Genomic DNA, 20,253 nt, shown 5'->3' on the forward strand with positions numbered 1-20,253 from the left:
TTATGCTTATATTAATGTAATTTGGTCGTATTATTTAGTTTATTTACTTGTATGTTTTAATTGATCAAAGTTTTATTGTGTTTTGTTGTTGTTGTTGTTGTTGTTGTTTTTTATTAGTGAATGCAAATTATCTATGTTATCAATGTATCTGACAAACTCTTATCTCTTTTCTTATCCAATCTTATAATTTTATCCTCATCTCTGATACACAATCTTATCATTATCCTTATCTCTTACACACAATCTTAACCTTATCCTTATCTCTTACACACAAACTTATCCTTATCTCTTACACAATCTCAACCTTATCCTTATCTCTTACACACAATCTTTCCAACGACTAAGATCAAAGAACTGAGATATCAATCCAATGGCATAAAAAAAAGAATATTATCTATAAATAGAACAATACTCTACCACTACACTTCTCATATCTTAATATCTCTTACACACAATCTTATTACTCTCAACTTCAAACAATATTCAGAAAATGTTGGGTACACAAAATGGAATTGATATTATTATAGAAGAAACTCAAAAACTATTTGTTCGCTTAAAAATTGTTCTGAGGGAAGGTGTTATATGCGATAAACTTAACCAAACCCCAAATTGTGTTATGCTTGTTAAGATTATTCGTGGAGATACACCAAATGAATTACTTAACCCCGGCTATGCTCACATGCAAAATGTCACTCGAGCTCATTTTTTTTTTCAAAAAGGGCAGTTGGCAGTCATTGAAACAAGAGGTAGTAGATTTTCTCTCTAAGCTTGAAAATATCTTAACATATAGTGCGCTGATAAATATTTGTTGTGGGGGAGAAATTATATTCATCCTCCCAGAAGGAGAGCGTTTCAAATTTCAGTTATTGGACAACATATACTGAGACTATTTAAGGGATAAAGAACTTGCAGATCAGATGGAGAGAGCCAGACTAAGGATGTTGTCATCATCCCCCTCTTCAGTTGATAGTTGCAACAGAGAGTTTCTGTAGTCTGTTGTTGAATCATAGATGTTTATTTTTATGTTAACCTTGTATTTGGTTTTACTTTGTTTTAATTTTGTTATTCCAATGTACTATTTTCTATCTTTGTTTAAAATGAGAAAATATCCGTGTAAAATAATGACTTGAGATTAAAGATCATAAAAAAAAAGGAAACAAAGTGTGAGAGTTTCGGATTTACCTTAATTTATATGCAAAAAAAATGTTAAAAAAAAAAGAAATTCGAATTTGCAATAATAAATTATAAAACCAAAAATTTTATATGACTGCAAATAATGAAAATGAAGTAAAATAAATATAGTGTGAGAGTGGAATGTTGAGGTGGATAGTGTGGGGTATAATAAAGTAGGAAAGAGAAGGAAAGTTAAGTATTTGTTGATGTGGGTATTTTTTTGATGTTTTTTTTGGTGAATTTTGATAGTGAGTATAAATGTGAGGTGGATGGTGAATTGGAGAGAGAATAGGTGAAAATGTATAGAGTGAAAATTATGCGGAGGTCTTACCTTCACACTTTTCATATTACAGTTGCAGTCATAAAATCGTAACAGTGACTTTTTATATTGATATTTTTATTCATTTCTTACTATGAATTGGGCCTTGGGGAATGGGGATCACGTCTCCCATTTACCTTCCCACTTTTCAATTTCACATTTTTTAACCACCAGTAAATTTAGGATAACATAAAATTAAAACACTACACGAATACACATAATGTGGAGTATGAATCGTGATATATGTCATTAATTTTCCCATCTTTAAAGAAACTACCAAGTACTCGATACTCCGGTATATTTAGAGTATATAAGGAAACATAAACGAAGGAACTGTTAAAAAAAATCGAGATTAGTGAGTAAAATGTTTTCATCGACTATTTTTTTCCGATAGTAGAATATGTATTCATTGCGTTTTTGTACAAGACTAGTTGTTGTAGAACGGGCAAGCTATCCTAATTTTGTTGAAATACACTTGTAAACTACTAATAGTGGCTCTAGAAATAGGATCACGTTTGTGTAGTGCATGAACATTGTACATATACTATCAACCACTAGAGGACATTTCACCAACACGCTTCATAGCTCAACGTTTCATAGGTAGCATTAGTTTTCATCTATGAAGGACGTTAACCTTACAAAATGTGTATATAACAGTTTGCAGATGCAACAACATATAGCTAAACACCCTCAACATCTAAAAAACTTCCTTAGTGGTGCATGCTCTATCCTCGGAGTTGTCCTTTACAAAATGCAACGCTTACATATGAGTGGGTTACTGTTGCACATAGTTAACTATGAAAAGAAAGCATGTACCTTGCGTTATTGGTGTTAGCATCACTAGGTAGATGGGTTGTTTCGGTAATTCAGGACGCGTGCAACGAAACGGTGCGGACTAGGAATGTTAACGAGTCGTGGCGAGTCTGAGCTTGGCCTTGCTTTGCTTATGCTTAAGAACCCAAATCCGAGCTCGAGCCGATCTAGAGATTACCCAAACTTAAAAACAATGTGCTCGTTATCAAGTTTGCGAGCTTTAACGCGAGCTCGAATCGAGCTTATATATAATTGTTAATTTTTTTTTCTTCAGATATTTTCAATAATAAGGCTCGAAGGTTATATATAAAATATTTGGCAAATCAGTGAGACATTTGATATATGTGATACAAAAAGATAATCAAGATAAAATACTTTAATAAAAAATGAGCAATATTTTATCTAATCACACAAGTTTGAGCCGCTCGCGAGCTTTTCGAGTCGAGCCAACATTTTCTTGGCTTGACCCGTTAAGCTCTCGAGTCGAGCCCGAGATCGCACAAACCGAGATTTGACCGAGCCGATCTCGAGTTGTTTGCGAGCTATCTCGTCTCATTAACATCTCTAACAAGAACGAACCATTAAATTTGTAACAAGATGCTTATTCTAAAAACAACCACTATTTTATCCATCAACATCAGAGGCGAAGCTACACACTAGCCCAATGGGCCATGGCCCGGGCAGAATTTAGGAAAACTCTTTTTATAGGCGTAATTAAGGCAAAATTATTAAAGATTATGGCCCGTAATTAAGGCAAATAACTAATGATTTGTTCAACTATCATATATTCTTGGTTGAATATTAATGACTCAAGCTAATTAATAGAGGAAAGTCGTAAATAGGTTAACTAATTTATTAATTCTTACCCATTTTCAATGTGATTTTTTACACATTCCAACTTACCAAAAATAATTCATCACAAACGAAAAAATAATAAGCTTGATCTCCATTAATGGCGCATGAGGATGAAAAGATAAAACACACTTCAATTTGTATGTGTCATTTTTCAAGGGTAATTTTTTAACCATTATCATACTCCGTATATTCCTTGTATGGTGTGACTTGAAGGAAAATGCATAGTTGTATGGAAATTTCTCACTTCTTACGTTTTTTTTAATAGATTTGTATCGGTAGACTATCAATAACTTGAATATTTTCATAGCTTTATGTTTTATGGCATAAATCAAATCAATTTTAAAAAAATTATGCTTATAGTTTCGACCCCTCCCAAAATTTATCGCTAGCTTCGTCCCTGATCAACATAAATTTGGATGAATGTTTACTTGTATACAATAATTAAATTTGTAATTTGATAATTAATATCTACGTACGGAACCATGATTTATCGTTTGGGACCTCCAAACAAATAATGGTATAAAATAAAATCGAATAACTGTTCAAAGATTTTAACGAAAACTTTGAAATTTACATTGTTCAACGAGGCAACTGCCTTTGCTAGTTTTCGAGGTCCACTCCTCTACGGCTCCTTATTTTCCTCAAAAGGACACTTTCTAATGTGGGGTCTCAATTTAGTGGCTTAGAATAGGGCCCATGTTGGTAATTTAAGTGAATCACATATTTTATTTGAATGTAATCGGGATTCGACCAAAATTGTAGCAAGTTTAGTTATAATGTGGGTTCGGGAGTGTGGGAGCACGCTCACGTAAACGAATTTAAGTTGCAGTCTTTTAGGAATAAGTTATAATGCAAAAATGAAAATTGATTAAAGTGCAAATCCTTTTAGGACAGAATTGTTGTGTTTCGTGTGCAACACCACGTCCCCGATCAAGGTTGTAAGTCTACGCTCATACCATTATAGATCTTCCTAAGTAAATTATCATACTTGATCATACTATTACCTAAAAAAAATACTCATGTCCTCCTCTATATCATACAACTCCATTATCATCCAAGATTTTTCCACTCTAATAATACACAACTACACAATAAGGTAATCACAAATTTTCATTCTAAAAAAAATGCATAGTTAATTTACAAATAATACAATGACAAAACTTAATTTATAGCAAAAGTTCACATAACCTAATTAACCTAACCTATATTTACATAATCAAAATTGACAAATACTAATAAATAAAATAATGTAACTATTTAAACAAATAAAGTCAATTTAATCTAACAAAACTTAATTTAATCAGGAAAGTTCATAAAATTCAAACTAATTATTCTGATAATTGCAATAATTAAGGTTATTGAAAAAGTATAATACATACCTAGTTGGGCGGTTGCCTGAGGTGGAGGTGGTCGCCGGAGAGGGTCGTCATGAGGGACTAAGTGAGAGGAGGAAGGGTGTGAGTGTCGGGGTGCAATGTGTTTTCTAAATTCTAAGCGTCGAAAAATTAGGGTAAGGGAGTTACATATTGTCGAATAATCCCCATTAAACTAAAAGAATAAGAAAACTGAAATTTTTCCCGCCTAAATGTTTTTAACTAGAAATTGGGCCTAACTTTATCTAGACATGTATTGGACCTAATATATGGTCTTTATGTGTCAAAGTATCTTATCAAACACCGTAACTTCTATAGTTGGACCAAATTTATTTCATTCATTATTATCTCATTAGTCAAATATATGTATTTTAAATGTCGTAAATTTTCTATTTAAAACATGCAGATTTTACTCATATTATTAAAATCAGTGTGTGCTTTTCACCTTTTTATTCTTTAAATTTTTTACTCCATTTACATTGTTACTCCGTATATTGTAACAAAAATTACAAAAATAGTTATATGCTTCAAATGCGTAAAAATAAGCATAAATTTTTGTAATTAAACTAACAATCTTCTTTTTTAAATCATAAACTTATTCCGAGTAAAAATGTAAAATTCGTTCTATTTCAATTCTTAGTATTTTTACACATTAACAATTGTAGATAATTACAAATAAAATTCAAAGTTTATTTATATATTATTATTATTAGCTCTAATTGTTAAGTTCTCTACACATGACATTCTAAAATACCGTGCTTTAGCACGGGTTCTATACTAGTAGAAATAAAAAAATTAATACAGTTAAAGCCGCAAAGTCCAATGACGACTCTAACATAAAAACGTTATCTCCAAGGGCACTTTCAGTCCAGCATAACTGCTAAAATAACACGAGCAAACACGTCATTGGGTATGACGACTTAACTTTACCATTGATCCGCCATACGAAATGGCGGCTCTGTATCCTTTAGGTTCGTACAAACAACATGCCTGCGTGAACCTCTCTTATTGAGAATACTTTTTAACCAAACCTAAAACGATAAATATTTTTTTTAGCCTAATTTTTACAAAAAAATCTCGTTTTTTCCACAAAGCCAAAAAGTACGAAAAAAGAAGTAAAAGGATGGCAATTTAGCAAATGCTCCACACGGAAACAAAGTAGACATATGTCGTACACTTAAGAGTTAAGAGCCTTCGTGGAAAAATACATTTTACTCCGTAATAGCATCTAGTCTTACTTAAGACGGAGGTATCCGTCTTAAAATTAAAATAGGTCAAATATCATATCACATGGGCATGTTGGACAAATTTTTTGCTTTTATTTATGTATTTTGTTTTTGTCTTATTCATCCCGCATGAGTATATTTGACCGGGCTTAAGTAAGACGGATATGCCCGTCTTAAATGAGAATTTGCTTTTTAATAGTGACATTACGGCTCTGTTTGGCAAAACTACCAGAAAAGGTAGCTGAAACCTGAAAAAGTAGTTGAAAATTATGAGTTGATAAGGTAACTTCTTTTTATTGAACTTGTTTGGAAACTACCTGAAAAGATAGATGATATTTGGCCAAATGACGTAAACGGACATGGTTTATTATTGCTGTAGTTTACGTTTTTACCATTATTCTTGTGTTTACAAATAGGATTATACATCCTGTTGTACAGAAACATTGTACATCAGGCCCATATAATATATGATTAACAATCTATAGCCCATTAAAAAAAAATTAAAAATTTTATTTCAACAACGTAAAACTTAACGTACTGTAGTTCTCTCTTTAGCAAAAGTTCTCCTTTCCCCCAAATTTGATCTTATATAATATTTCAATGTCTATAAACTCGTAAATAGTACGCACATGAATAATACGAGTTATTATTATATACAAAAAAAACACGAGCTTAAAAATTCAAGTTAAAAAGAATACGAGCTATTATGAGAAGAATACGAGCTACTTTGAAAAGAACACGAGCTTGAACTAAATTGTAATGTATGGAAAAGATACGAGTTATTAAGAAAAGAGTATGAGTTATTATAAAAAGAATTCGAGTTAAATTTTAGGTAATGCACTTTCAAAAAAACACGACCAAATAATATTTCAGATGTTATCGTATTTCATAACTAAATGTCTATGAACTCATAGATTGTACGCACATGAAGAATACGAGCTATTTAAAAAAAAACGAGCTAATAAGAATACGAGCTATTATGAGAAGAATGTGAGCTATTATAAAAAGAACACTAGCTTGAACTAAATTGTAATGTATGAAAAGAATACGAGTTATTCAGAAAAGAATATGAGTTATTAAGAAAAGAATTCGAGCTTAAGTTTATAGGAAATATAGTTTAAAAAACACACGACCTAATTCAAACGGATTTGTAAGATGAGATTCCATTATTTATATAATCTAAATCCCGATAAAAACTCTATTGATTATTTCATGTTCCTTCAAAGTTTTTTTTTTCCCATTGATGATGATACCTTTTGATGTTTCATCTGCCGTTAAAGCTTCTCTCACCGTGATGGTAAAAATCAATTAAATTCATATTGATTCTGATTGAAGAATGGGAGATATAATAGTTGTTAAAATAATTTAAAAGGAGAAGATTAGTTAACTACATAATGAAGGAAGATGGAGATCAAAATATAGAAGCAGTTAGAGAGAGAAGAGGAGTTGAATTGCATTACGTAGTCTTGATTTTAGGTTTAACATATAAAAGTAGTTGAGGAAGACTAAAATAACCTTGGATCATTGGATGTACAATGCTATTGTACATCCAGTTGTATAGTCCATAAACTGTTCTTGTGTTATTGTCGTTGGCGTGGCTAGTAATAATATCACAATATAGTTTTTTCATTTTATATTTGCACAAGTCTCCAATATGTTTCAAAAAGAAAGGGAACAATAATTAATATATCATGATTAGGAAGAATAAAAAAACGGAACCTTCTGGGAGCTTCACCTTCTCTACTTCCTCTACTATCAAGTATCACCTTAATGGGGACATGGTCAGACCATTCCCTATCAAGATGAATGAGTCTCGCATAAGGAAACCGGTCCGTCCATGTGCCAAAAACCATCGCTCTATCCAGTCTACATTGCTTGTGTAATGTGGTGTATAAGCTAGTGTCTAAAGTGAAAGATTTCCGTCCGATTAGCTTGTGTAATGTGGTGTATAAGCTAGTGTCTAAAGTCTTGGCTAATAGATTAAAGGTATTTTTTGGGGATATCGTATCAGAGAATCAAAGTGCCTTTACGCCGGGACGTTTAATTACCGATAACATTTTAGTGGCGTTTGAGCTCTTTCATCACATGAAGAATGCGCGTGGTAGAGGTGGTCACATGGCTCTAAAGTTGGATATGTCTAAAGCGTACGATATGGATGAGTGGGGTTTTCTGGAGGCGGTTTTGACTCATATGGGTTTCGAACCACGATGGGTTAATAAGGTGATGGAATGCGTGTCAACGGTGTCTTATAGGGTGACGGTTAATGGCGAGCTTTCTGATCTCTTTCTGCCGGAGAGGGAACTCCGTCAAGGAGACCCGTTATCTCCTTAGCTCTTTTTTTTTTCGCGGAAGTTCTGTCAGGTATGCTGCGAAGAAGCGTGGAAAATGGCGTGTTGCATGGGATCAGAGTGGCGCAGCATGCTCCGGTTATTTCTCATCTGTTTTTTGCCGACGATAGTATAATTTTTACTAAAGCAAATGAGAATGAGGCTGTTATTATTCAGGGCATCGAGGTAGCAGGTTAGTTTCGAGAAAACGACGGTTTCATTTAGCCATGGTACTTCTTTGGAGCGTAGACAAAAGATTGGTGCGGTGCTTAATGTCCGTGAGGTGGCCGAGCAAGATCGATACTTAGGTTTGCCTACTGTGCTGGGTCGATCGAAGAAAGTTATTTCTAAGATTATTCGGGATAAAATGAGTAAGCGGCTGCAAGGATGGCGTGGTAAATTACTCAGCAAAGCGGGGAAGGAAATACTGATAAAGGCTATAGGCCAAGCAGTTCCTACTTATACGATGAGTGTCTTTAAACTACCCATGAATTTTTGCAACGAGCTTCGCTCTATTGTGTCCCGGTTTTGATGGGGCTCGGACAATGGGAGAAGGAATATTCCTTGGGTTGCGTGGAATAAAATGTGTCGTCATAAAAGCCGGGGAGGTATGGGTTTCCGTGACTTCGAGAACTTCAATCTCGCTTTGCTTGGTAAAAAAGCGTGGCGATTGGTAACTAATTCTGACTGTTTGATGGCTAGGGTGATGAAGGGGAAGTTCTTCTATGGCAAATCATTCATGGATGCGGAACTTGGTTCTAATCCGAGCTTTACTTGGCGCGGTATTTTGGAGGCGAGAAAGGTGGTCCAACTTGGAGCCCGAAAAAGAATTGGCAATGGGTTTGAAACGAAGGTGTGGACGGACTCTAGGATTCTGGGTACTAAGTCTATGAAGGTTATTTCTCCACGGGGGCAGGCGAGTCAGGAGATGCATGTTTCGGGGCTCATTGATGCAGCTAATAATACCTGGGACATGGCCAAGGTACATTGTCATTTTCTTCCTATTGAATGTGACCGTATTCTATGCATTCGTTTGAGTGAGTCAAAACCTGCTGATACTTGGTGTTAGGAGGCGGAGAAATATGGGAATTACACGGTTAAATCCGCGTATCGACTGCTGATAGAGGGGGTTGGGGTGGGCAATGCGGGGAGGTCGGATTATGGGGAGGAGAAATGGCTTTGGAGTAAAATTTGGTGTACGTCGGTTTTACCCCGAGTAAAAGTGTTCTTTTGGCAACTTTGTAATGATGCGATAGCTACTAAAAAGAACATTGCAGCCCGTTTGGATTTGACGGATGATACTTGTCCTAGATGTTTAAACAACGTGGAGACTTGTCTTCATGTTGTTAGGGATTGTGGGTGGGTGGAAGGGATATAGGAGGGATTGGGTATGGATAGGGATGGCAACGGGCCGGATCTGGACCGGATCCAGCTAGATCCAGATCCAGATCCAAATCCGCATTTTCCATATTGGATCCAAATCCGATCCATATCCGACGGGTCCAATTTTCTCAGATCCAGATCCATATCCGACGGGTCCGGGTCGGATCTGGATCCTATGCGGATCTAAGATAATAACAAAATAAACAGCAAACACAATAGTGTTATAAGTTAAGTAACACGAACTACCCATGCGAAATTAAGTGTGCCAACAACAAACTAGGTCAGTGGCATATTATACGCACACAATAGCATTTCAACTTCATCTTTTAAAATTGCGAAGTGGCATAGCGTCTACAATTCAATGTCAGTGGCCAAATTAAGTGGCATAACTAGTAACAATCACTAAGTTACGTCATGCACTACCAACTTTTATTTTTTTATACTATAAACTTATGACTTGTGAAGTAAGTAAATGAGTAATTTGATAAAAAAAATTTATTATTGAAAACGAGTATGCGGATCGGATCTGGATCTGAGTGGTGAGATCCAGATCCATATCCGCTTTATAAGTAATGGATCCATATCCGATCCATATCCAACGGGCCCTAAAAATTAGGATCCATATCCGATCCATGCGGGTCGAATCCTGCGGATCTGGAGCGGATCCTGGATCCATTGTCATCCCTAGGTGTGGATGTCCTACCTAAGGCCGAGTTTGTGAGGGTGAGGGAGTGGGTGGAAGAAGTTTTGAGGGGTCTTTGCGAGCGTGAGTGTGTGACTTTTATGACCGGATGTTGGGCAATTTGGAAAAAAAGGAACAAGGTTCTTTTCGATCAGGGAGAATGGAGAGCGGAGGAGGTTATTCGACGCACGCGCGAGCTGATATGAGAGATGGAGGGGGCGCATAGTGGTGATTATGATGGGAGGAGTAGGGCTGGGAGTGATGCGGTGGGAAGAGAAGACAAAGGACATGGGGGGGAGTGTGATGGAGGGGCAACCGTCGAAGGGGGCTGGTCAAGACCGAGAGTTGGGTTGGTCAAGCTAAACGTTGATGCGGGAGTGGTGGATGGGATAAGGACGGGGTTGGGTATAGTATGTCGTAATGCCTCGGGTAGTATAGAGTGGTGCGTCTCTATTCAAAGCGTGGCTGGTATGACTCCAGAGGTAGCTGAAGCTTTGGCGGTGTTGGAAGGATTCAAGGAAGCTAGGAGCTCGGGACATGCCAAGGTGGAGGTCGAGAGCGATTGTTGTGGTGTTATTGCTGATTTGAAGGCTAGGAAAAGAGGAAGAAGCGAGCTTGCTCTAATTTATGATGACATTTTTTCTTTGTATAATTGTTTTGATATTGTTTCTTTTTCTTTTGTTAGTCGGAACATTAATACGGTGGCGCACGGGTTGGCTCATGTTGTGTCGTGGACTGTTGGTAGACGTAGTTGGGTTTGTGATTTACCGAACTGGATCTTGTGTAAGGCGAATGAAGATTTAATGAATATGAATTAACCAAGTCGGGTTTAAAAAAATGAAAAAAAAAAAAAAAAAAACCTGAAATCCACTGTTGTCAAAGAGAGCCTAACATTAATCCAAAAGCAACATTGTTGTCCCCTGTCCCTGCCTACTACCAGTAAGACAACTCGAAACACTTGTTATTCCCCCTCCTTCAAAGTTCAAACCGCTGCGGCGGTCGTCATACGTCGTCGTTTCTTCCTTATTTCCCTTTTCTCTCTCCTCTTTTTCTCCAGGTTACTCATTTCTTTCCCTTTTTTTTAATGTACAAATTTAATTGATTCGGCAATTTTTTTGGTTAATTTCTTTTAATATAATCATTTTAATTTATTTTAATTGTTTAGTTTGATGAATAATTGAGTAATTTTGAGGATTAATTGGTAAATGTTAAGGAATTGTGGGCATAATTTTATAGTAGTATGGTTCATTGTTAAGGTTTAGGGTTTTCAATTTTTGTGATTAGTTTGACGACTGAATTTTTATTTCTGTTGGATTATTTGTTACATTTTTGGTTAACATTTAAGTTTTGTTTAATTTTTGCCGTCTTGTCGGCTTTCTTCGTTTCGTCTGATTAATTGAATAAGAAAATGTTAATTGAACTTGCTGTTGGAGTTCATTAGAAGTAATAGTTTTAATAATTTCAGAAATGGAGACAAAATAGTTGTGCTCGAGCTTAGTAAATGGTCAGATTGCAATGGTGATAAAGATACGCGGCCCTATTGTGCGAGTAGCATCGTCCTGGGAAGGGATTAGTGTGTGCCGGAACTGGGCAGCTATGCTACTCGGGCTTGGAGCCATTATAATTTGGATATTTAGGAAATAATGTATTAGTCGTGTCAATTGGCACGACTAATTTAAAGAAATGTAATAGTTGGAGTAACATGGGTCTCTGTCAACTTATGAGACCAATCCGATAATAATCCCATAGGTGAAAGTGGGAGTGAAACGGTAAAAGCATTAAGTATTAGTATGTATCTCATGAATGAATGAGATCGCCTCATGGACTCAGGCCATACTGCCACATGAAACGTGTTAGCACGTGATTAAAATTTTTATTGCCTTAAAATTATTTTGGAAGAATGGATAAAGGAGGAAAGGAATGAGAGGGAACATGTTCCTTATTTTTTTGATTTGGGAGGAATGGACGAGGGGGTAATGGAGGGACCCATCTTCGTTCTTCTTATGACCCAAATTCAATCCTTCCGACATAGGAAAAACAGGGATGGAAAATGATTGTTGGTCCATCACGCTTCCCTTCCTCTCACTTCCATCCCTATCCCGTCCCCTTGGCTTTCTCTTTTTGCATCAAAGCTACGAGCAAGTGTATTTTTAGGTGGTGCGTCTGGGTTTTGCTTACAAAACGCGGTCTTGATATAGTTAGGCAGAAGTATTTCAGTAATTGTGTAGTTACCTTGCTTTAACACTTCTATACATTTTTACAGTTTTCTTGTTTGCACTTGCAGGAACGAAGTGCGTAGATCTTCTCCTGACACCTTCTCTTTGGTCAGAATCACTGCACCGCTTTGAGGTGCCTGTATAGTAAAAAGTGACGGTGAAATTGTATATTCCTGGTCACAACCTTATGCCCTGTGAATCCTGCCTTTTCTATTCTTTGGTTTCTACTGTGTCCTCACTCTGCTAGTTCTTAATGAGAGATTGAAAGTGGAAAATAAGAAACAGATTGTAGAAATGGGAGCGCTTGCTCCAGTCACTCAATGGATTCCGAAAGATGACTTCTTGCTTAAGAAGGCAATTGAGGTAAGCTTGTTCATGGTGTCACTATTGTAGATTTGTAGTCATCTGTGTGGTCGCTGTTGGTTCTATTCATAATTAATGTGGGTACGAGGTCATTTATAGAAGCTCTTTGTCAAATATAGCCTGTTTGTTCTGTTTTTTTTGCTCACTATGGATGCTATATGTGTACTTTCTAGGATGGTGCTTCCTTGGAGTCACTTGCTAAGGGAGCAGTTCGTTTTTCTCGTAGATTTACATTCAAGGAGTTGCAAGATAGGTGGCATGCTCTCCTGTACGACCCAGTTATCTCTGCAGAAGCTTCTCTCGGGTTGGTCGAGTTTGAACGTTCATTAAAATCTACCAAAGCTGACAATTCAAAGGATTCTAAATGTGGCGATGGGAAGAGAAAGGCTGAAAGTATTCGTCAAAGTTACTATGCCATGCGGAAAAGAATTTGCAATGAGCCACTTAATCATGGAGATTTGAATTTTCTTGATGATCCCAATGAGAGTTGTTTTATAAATGGAGCTGAAGGCTCTAGACCAAAGAGCATGCTGGGAGATCCGATGTCAACTCATTATGAGCTTGAAAATGCCAATTTTAACGATTTTCACCATGTCTTCCCTGATGTCATAGATAGTGCTCCGCCCTGTGGCACTATGAACTCCACTGGAGAAGAGAAGATGTTAGAAGATCCTATTCAACCAAACGTTCTACATGATGATGTCGCTCGAAGTAACATACCAATGACAGGCAATTGCTCTGTTATTGGACAGACAGGTCATTCTGAAGAAGTACCTGCGCACATCTTTCAAGCACATGAACTTCAATCTAATGCAGTGTGTAATATCAAAGGCATTACATGCTCTGGATTTGGAGGTAACACGAGTTACAATTCGTCAATTCCTGAGTGTGAAACGTCCTATCACCATCTACAGTATGCATCTTCACCTCCTACAATGCCTGATTGGAAAAGTATTGAAGGTATATCAGTGCCCGAAATTCCTGGCGAGGTTAATATTGGACGAAATAGTATGCAGGCAGGAGATCCATTTTGCATTCCTAGTGATGGTGACTTGAAAAATCATGAGTTGCATAATCACATGTCCTGTGCTGACTTGAAAACTGATTGCACAGAGGGATACTTCGCCGAGTTATCTGATTCCCTTTTCAATTTCACTAGTGACGATGACATGCTTATCATTGATGGTGGGAAAGATGTGATTGCCAAAACATATCTTGATGGTTTGAGTTCACTCTTGTTGAACTCACCTGATGACCATAATGAAGACACAATGCCTGGCATACCTGAACTGGAAGAACCAGCTGTTGTTGATGAATATCAAGGTGGTTCTCCCAAAACAGTTTTAGAAGAAAAAATTAATCCTGGTGAGATTCTCATGGAAAGCAGTTCTGAGTTCCAAATGCGAATGTATGCTGGTACTGTGAACCCTGAATTTCCAGAGTTCCGTAATGGTGTTATTTGCTGCACTTTGAATACTGAGGACCCAGAAATTCCTTGCAATGACCACATACTTTTGCGTAGTAAACCACGCGCACCATCTATTCTTAGAAGAAGTCAGAGTGAGGCTAATAAATTATCATTCTTTGGTAAGGATACTACTGAGAACACAACGAGGAAGGAAACCAAACAGTTTGGAGAACCTAATCCAGCTTTACATAGGACCCATTCCGTTGATGAGATTGGGGCTAAATTTGAGGATTCTATAGGTGAAATGCATAATGGTCTTGGTAAATCACATACTAGCAAAGGAGGTTTGTGTAAGAATAGTCTGGCGGTTAAAAGTGAGTCTTCTGAAAGTTCACTAGATAGACAGCTTACCAGTAAACTTATAGAGAAATCTGGTCAAGGTGTAGCTATAAGCAATCCACAAACTGGTTGTGGTGGGGTTAATCAGGAAGGACATACATCAATAACATCATCAACTATTTGGAATCAGGAATATTATGCACTGGAATCTGCAGATCCTGTTGCTGCAGAACCTTGCGACGTTTCCTTTTTTTCCGAAGACGAGCAATCTCATCAGAGTGACTTTGGCATCCCTCATTTTTCTGATGTTGAATCAATGGTAGTATTGTGATCATTCTTGTTTCTTAGACTCTAGCTCTGGATGCTTTTTTCATTTTCTCTTGTTTCCCTTGACTAAGTGCTTTCTTGTTGTAGATCCTTGATATGGACCTGGGCTCTGATGATCAAGATTCTCTCTGTAGCACAGAAGGTACTATTTGCTCACTTGATTTATTTGTTCTGCTTCTGTTGTTTATGCCGTTGCTCCCCTAGTGGATTTCGTTTCGTTGTATGATTTGGCTAACTAACTCTTCTTCTATGCATTGCCTTCTTTTTTTTTCCACTTGTGATATAACAATAGAAACATTGGTAATTTTACTGTTCTGACCTGTTAACTGTTAAGATCATTGTTATGTACTTATATATCCAAAGGCAAACTGAGCACAGAGCACTATGTCTGTCACGTCTGCTTCAGCGTGAATTGTATCTAGTTTTAGGACTTTAATTTTCTTGGTCCTTTCTCTTTGCAAGTTTTCGTGATAGGTTTCATAATTAAAGCAGTCTACACTAGATGAAAAATTAGTTTCTTTGATTTGCATTTTTCAAATTATGATGCGATTCTGAGGTTTGGGCCCCTTATTGAAATATCAATATTTTGGATGTTGTTGCAAGCTAATGGAGTAATAGCCAATAGGTGTTACAGTGTTAGTTAGCTACCCCCAGTCTCCCCCCATTCAACCCCATCTACCCACTCTCTTTTGAAGTCAAACTTGTAAAATATTGAGGTTGTTTATATTTAATCAAATAAAAATAATAATATAACACTATGATATATACATTTGTATAAAAAAAAAAGGTTTCACAAATATATAAATTTTAACACAAAAAAACTAACATATATGTAGAAAAACATGGTCAGTATTGCCTCGGACAAAGAGAAAAGTCAAATGGGTAGATTGGATTCAAGGAGAGGGGGGATTACTTACGTTAGATCTTAGATTCGAGTGTAATTTTTCCTATAACCTCGATCCTTTAATTTTGGCACCTATACTGTTCACCAAACGTCTTTATATTATGTTGCTTCCAAATTTTATTTAAATGGGGCTTCCTTTGTTTGCAGTTTCAAAGTATCAACACGATGATGCTAAGAGAATGATCATTAGGTTGGAGCAGAATGCTTATTCATTTATGCAAAGAACAACAGCATCTCATGGTGCACTTGCAGTTTTGTATGGTCGACATTCAAAACACTATATTAAGAAACAGGAGGTACTTCTAGTATGCTGTCTCTGGTTGTCATCATTTCTCCTGTAGCTACCTGACTATGGTGACTCTACATAATCTTCTTGAATTTCTTAGGTGTTGATTGGCCGAGGAACAGCTGATGTTCCTGTCGACATTGATCTGGGCAGAGAAGGACGCGCAAATAAGATATCAAGGCGGCAGGTGATTCTTCGACCATTACTTAGTTGTAGTTTTAGTCTCGTTGGTGTCCAAACTTTGCTCATGGCGTACATTCCAGACTGCTTGTTGTCTCTCGTAACTTGTGCGCTCTGCGGTTGTTGAATCATTATGAGGTAATATGACCACCCCCTACTGTACAGCTTCATCAGAGAAATCTGATCCCTTGATCAACTTCTTATTATCATCATTAATTACAACTTATGGGGAAGTAATACTACTAGACCCTTACATGTAAAAACACGTCCTATGAATCACTTCTAGAAGCCAATTTTGGAGGCCATAGGTTTTGAAAGGTTTATTATCTAAAAATCAAATTGCTTCTGTATAAATTGAGATTGTTTATGCTATGGAGTTCCTTCAAAAGTGTCAAACTGTCAATGCCTCGTCATTTTTCGTCAAAAACTACTCTCTCGACCTCATTTATACTGTCACCATTTGTTTACTCCAATAGTTTTCATAGATAAAAAAAGCGACAAATTTAATTTGTATCCTTTAATTGGAAATAATAGTGGTCGAAGTTGATATGAGAGGGACAGTAAATTTGATGGTGGTACTGATATTTAAGAAAAGGACCAACTATAGGTTTGTTAGTAATACCTTCAACACACAAAAAAAGAGGGAAAGTAGTCTCCTTGGTATGCTAGTATCGTTCATTTTCTTCCTGATCATTTTCTTGATAACATCAGCTCTTTTCACTTTTCGGCCACTTCACTCTGAAACTTCGTCTGGCAACTAGGAGACTAATGTTTTATTTTTAGTCAACAGTTGCCCGTGTTTGGCTATAATAGGCTGCTTGATGGCTCACCTAGCTGCCTGTGTTAAAGGAAAATGGTAAGGACTACAGTTTTGGTCTTTTGGACCTGGATGTGGACCTGGTGGAGGTGGTGTCTGCTGTTATACCTATTTGAGAGCAACCTTCTCTATATCATTGATCTGGTCCTTACTTTAGGACATGTGGGTCTGTCACCATAAGCTACCCCAGCTGCGTTTCAGTGTTTAGAAGTATATATTATAGACAAAGGTAGCCTAATAAAGTGTAGAAGGAAACAAGTTAACAATATTAGCCCAGACCCCCCATTGCCTCAAGGGCTTCGGCAAATGGTGTGATAAGGGAGGGTTGAATATAGCCAGTCTTATCCCGGTGCTAACAACATGAGCTCTTTAAGGACGACCGATTAACCAAATAGCGTCTAGAGTTGCATCAAATGCTACTTCACATCAGGGTACCACAACCAATTTACTGAGCCACTTTACTCTATTCCGTTATAATCTGAAAGTAAAGAATAGGGAATTTAACACTACATAACGTCATAACTAGCCGAACGCCCGAACCACTCCAGGCACCACGTCATGAAACTCTACTACTTCCCCAATCTTTCAAGCAGCTATAAGATATACACACTCAGCAATGCCTGTTGGCTCTTCCACCATTTTTCTTTCTTCATAGTCCAGAGGAAAAGAATTATTAGTCTAACCTTATTTGATTAGTGGAACCAATTCCTGGAGAGCTTAGACCCCACTCAATCCTTGAAATATTTACACATACACACTTTCTGCTGGCTTCCTCCACCTCACAGTTGTCATGTTATATTGTGAAGTGTTCATTACTTCATTTCATGGCTGCACAGCTGTGTACTAGAAGTCTAGAACTGATTTACTTTGTTCGATATTGTACAGGCAATTATGAAAATGGAAAATGATGGAACTTTTAGCGTGAGGAACATGGGAAAATGTTCAATCTATGTGAACAGCAAAGAAATACTTCACGGACAAATCCTTGCTCTTCATTCGAATTGCTTGATTGAGGTACGTACCTTCATCAGTTGAAGTTCTCTTGTAAGTTTGTTGCGTGAGGAACATGGGAAAATGTTCAATTATTTGTTGCTTGAATACATAAATGAAACAGCTTTTCGAATGTGCTTCTTTTCTTTGTATATACTTTATCCATTTAGATTCTTAGCATTTCCGTTTTTGTTATTTCAAATCAATTTGCTACGTTTCTCCTTTTGGGTAAATAATGGACTAAATAATCCTTCAGAACTCTGCCTTTCATTGTCCATCCACCTTCTTTATTTGAAAATGCAGCAAGTCCAAATGAACGATACTGTTTTTCCATCGTCCGTGTTGCGTTATCAATAGTTGTTTCAGAGTTTTGTAATTGTAGTTGGATCAATGTGGTTAAAAGTTGCATGATATGTTTGTTCTACAGATCAGAGGGATACCATTCATATTCGAAATAAATCCTTCAATGGTGAAGAAATACTTGGGTCGCACAGCACAAAAAGCGGATGCTAAAAGGCCGAGAGTTTAATTAGTAGGACAGACCTCGATGTGCTTGTTTACTGCACTTTCTTTGGTCGTTAACTTAAGGCGTAGGCGTGTATTAGGAGGTGGATGTATGTAACTTGCTGACATGGTAGGACTTACTGGGCATAGGCACTTGGCATTTGCTATTCGTCAGCTTGTAAATTAAAATAGCTTAGTCAAAGATAGAACTATCTAGCAAACTTCCAGCATGTGAATGGTTGAGGAGCAAATTATTCTCGGTTATTTAAAATCCAGTAAGTGTGGCACATGCTCTTGCGCATGTCGAACCTAGAATTACTGGTAGATGCCTGTGGTCGGATTCGTTACCTCCGGCTGCTGCATGTGATGCTGTACGGTTTGATTTATTATTAATATAGTCAATACCTTCTGGTGTTCTTCTCCAAAAAAAAAAAAAAAAAAATTCCAGTAAGTGCACGTAACGTAACTCTTGGTCTTGTCCTCAAGCTGGTTACATTTAATTTAATACCGATGCAGCTATATATGGCCATGGAGAAGTGGGTCTAGGAGTTGAGGGGTGGAATGAGGATGGGAAAGTGGTTGTATTGGGCTGCTGAAGGGTTAAAGCGAACTGGGATCCCTGGATAGCTGAAGCCAAGGCCGTAGATTATGATGTTGAGGTTGCTACGAGAAATCGAGGATGGAGATAAGAGAAGTTGAGATAGAAAGTGATGGCAAGACGGTCATCGATGTGGTGAAACTTGGTGGTAGCAATAGAGGTCATTTTGGTTTGTGACTTTGTGTGCAACTGATATTTGCTTTTTCTCGGAGCTTTTTTCAAGTTGTGTGTGAAACGTGGGTGAAAAACCATAGCACAGACTACAGAGTGGTGCGATTGTGCTCTTCAGTCGCTGAATGTTTGTACGTTGATAATTTTCCGGATGCTGTTTTGGCATTGGCGGACTTTGATCTATAAACACTCCATTTTTCCACAAAATTAAAGTCCAATGTTCTTGTAAGTTTCCATGTCATACTCACTTAAAGAGGCGCAAACTATCTATGTGCTGATATTAACCTAATACTCCCTCCATTCAACTCCACTTTACATGTTTGCTTTATCACGTTTGTCAACACGATTTTTACGCGGTAAATATTTTTAGCTACGTATTTGCAAAAATTATAATAGTTAGATATTTTTAATGTACTCTTAAAGACGAATCAAATAAGATCCCACCACATGAATATATTTTAACTTATGTATCGAGAGAAAATTGAAGTTGAATGTCCGCTTGTGAATAATGTGCAAAAGAGAAACATGCGAAGTGGAGTTGAATGGAGGGAGTATTCCATAGTCCATACGATACATTGCAGCAATACGAGACTATTAAATAAAAAAAAACTTTGCGTCTGCCGGGAGTCGAACCCAGGTCTATTGCTTGGAAGGCAATTATCCTAACCGTTGGACTACAGACGCGAGTGTTGTTCACTAAGTGATGCAGAAGTTAATATACCAAAAACTTTGTCTGCATCTTTTCGGGTGGAAGCAATGGGCAAAAGAGGTTAACCACATATATGAAATATATAAGACAAAAACGCATAGCTATCAACCAAGCCCGTCTAGCTCAGTTGGTAGAGCGCAAGGCTCTTAACCTTGTGGTCGTGGGTTCGAGCCCCACGGTGGGCGTTTTCCATCTATTTTTGTTCTTTTTGTCTGTTGAGCAATCCGCCCCCCTCCCTTTTCTTGATGATATTTTAAGAGTCACATATAGATAATACTATTATTAAAATG

General features: G+C 37.1%; 2 protein-coding genes and 2 non-coding genes across 4 annotated transcripts; 3 read left to right on the forward strand and 1 right to left on the reverse strand.

The window, feature by feature from the left end:
• Positions 1 to 10,360: 10,360 nt before the first annotated feature.
• LOC141614684 (uncharacterized) lies at positions 10,361 to 10,969 on the forward strand. The gene has a single exon (XM_074433428.1). It carries the CDS (start codon positions 10,361 to 10,363, stop codon positions 10,967 to 10,969), a length of 609 nt encoding a protein of 202 aa, XP_074289529.1.
• Positions 10,970 to 11,034: 65 nt separating this feature from the next.
• LOC141612334 (uncharacterized) lies at positions 11,035 to 18,767 on the forward strand. The gene is made up of 8 exons (XM_074431085.1): positions 11,035 to 11,208; positions 12,436 to 12,730; positions 12,904 to 14,796; positions 14,892 to 14,946; positions 15,856 to 16,004; positions 16,095 to 16,181; positions 17,877 to 18,005; positions 18,409 to 18,767. The coding sequence occupies exons 2-8, from the start codon at positions 12,662 to 12,664 to the stop codon at positions 18,508 to 18,510; spliced, it is 2,484 nt and encodes an 827-aa protein (XP_074287186.1). The 5' UTR covers positions 11,035 to 11,208; positions 12,436 to 12,661; the 3' UTR covers positions 18,511 to 18,767.
• A 1,099-nt stretch (positions 18,768 to 19,866) lies between these two features.
• Positions 19,867 to 19,938, reverse strand: TRNAG-UCC (transfer RNA glycine (anticodon UCC)). Its single transcript has one exon. It is a non-coding gene; the product is annotated as a tRNA-Gly (tRNA).
• Positions 19,939 to 20,075: 137 nt separating this feature from the next.
• Positions 20,076 to 20,148, forward strand: TRNAK-CUU (transfer RNA lysine (anticodon CUU)). Its single transcript has one exon. It is a non-coding gene; the product is annotated as a tRNA-Lys (tRNA).
• The last annotated feature ends 105 nt before the right edge of the window (positions 20,149 to 20,253 follow it).

This window comes from Silene latifolia, chromosome 11 (assembly GCF_048544455.1).
Source record: "Silene latifolia isolate original U9 population chromosome 11, ASM4854445v1, whole genome shotgun sequence".
NCBI classification, from domain to species: domain Eukaryota; kingdom Viridiplantae; phylum Streptophyta; class Magnoliopsida; order Caryophyllales; family Caryophyllaceae; genus Silene; species Silene latifolia.

Bases quoted from the DNA above. Each gene is read 5' to 3' on its own strand.
- LOC141614684 (XM_074433428.1), top strand. From the start codon at position 10,361: ATGGAGGGGGCGCATAGTGGTGATTATGATGGGAGGAGTAGGGCTGGG.
- LOC141612334 (XM_074431085.1), top strand. From the start codon at position 12,662: ATGGGAGCGCTTGCTCCAGTCACTCAATGGATTCCGAAAGATGACTTC. The intron at 12,731-12,903 runs GTAAGCTTGTTC...TGTACTTTCTAG, and splicing joins TGCTTAAGAAGGCAATTGAG to GATGGTGCTTCCTTGGAGTC. The intron at 18,006-18,408 runs GTACGTACCTTC...TTTGTTCTACAG, and splicing joins ATTCGAATTGCTTGATTGAG to ATCAGAGGGATACCATTCAT.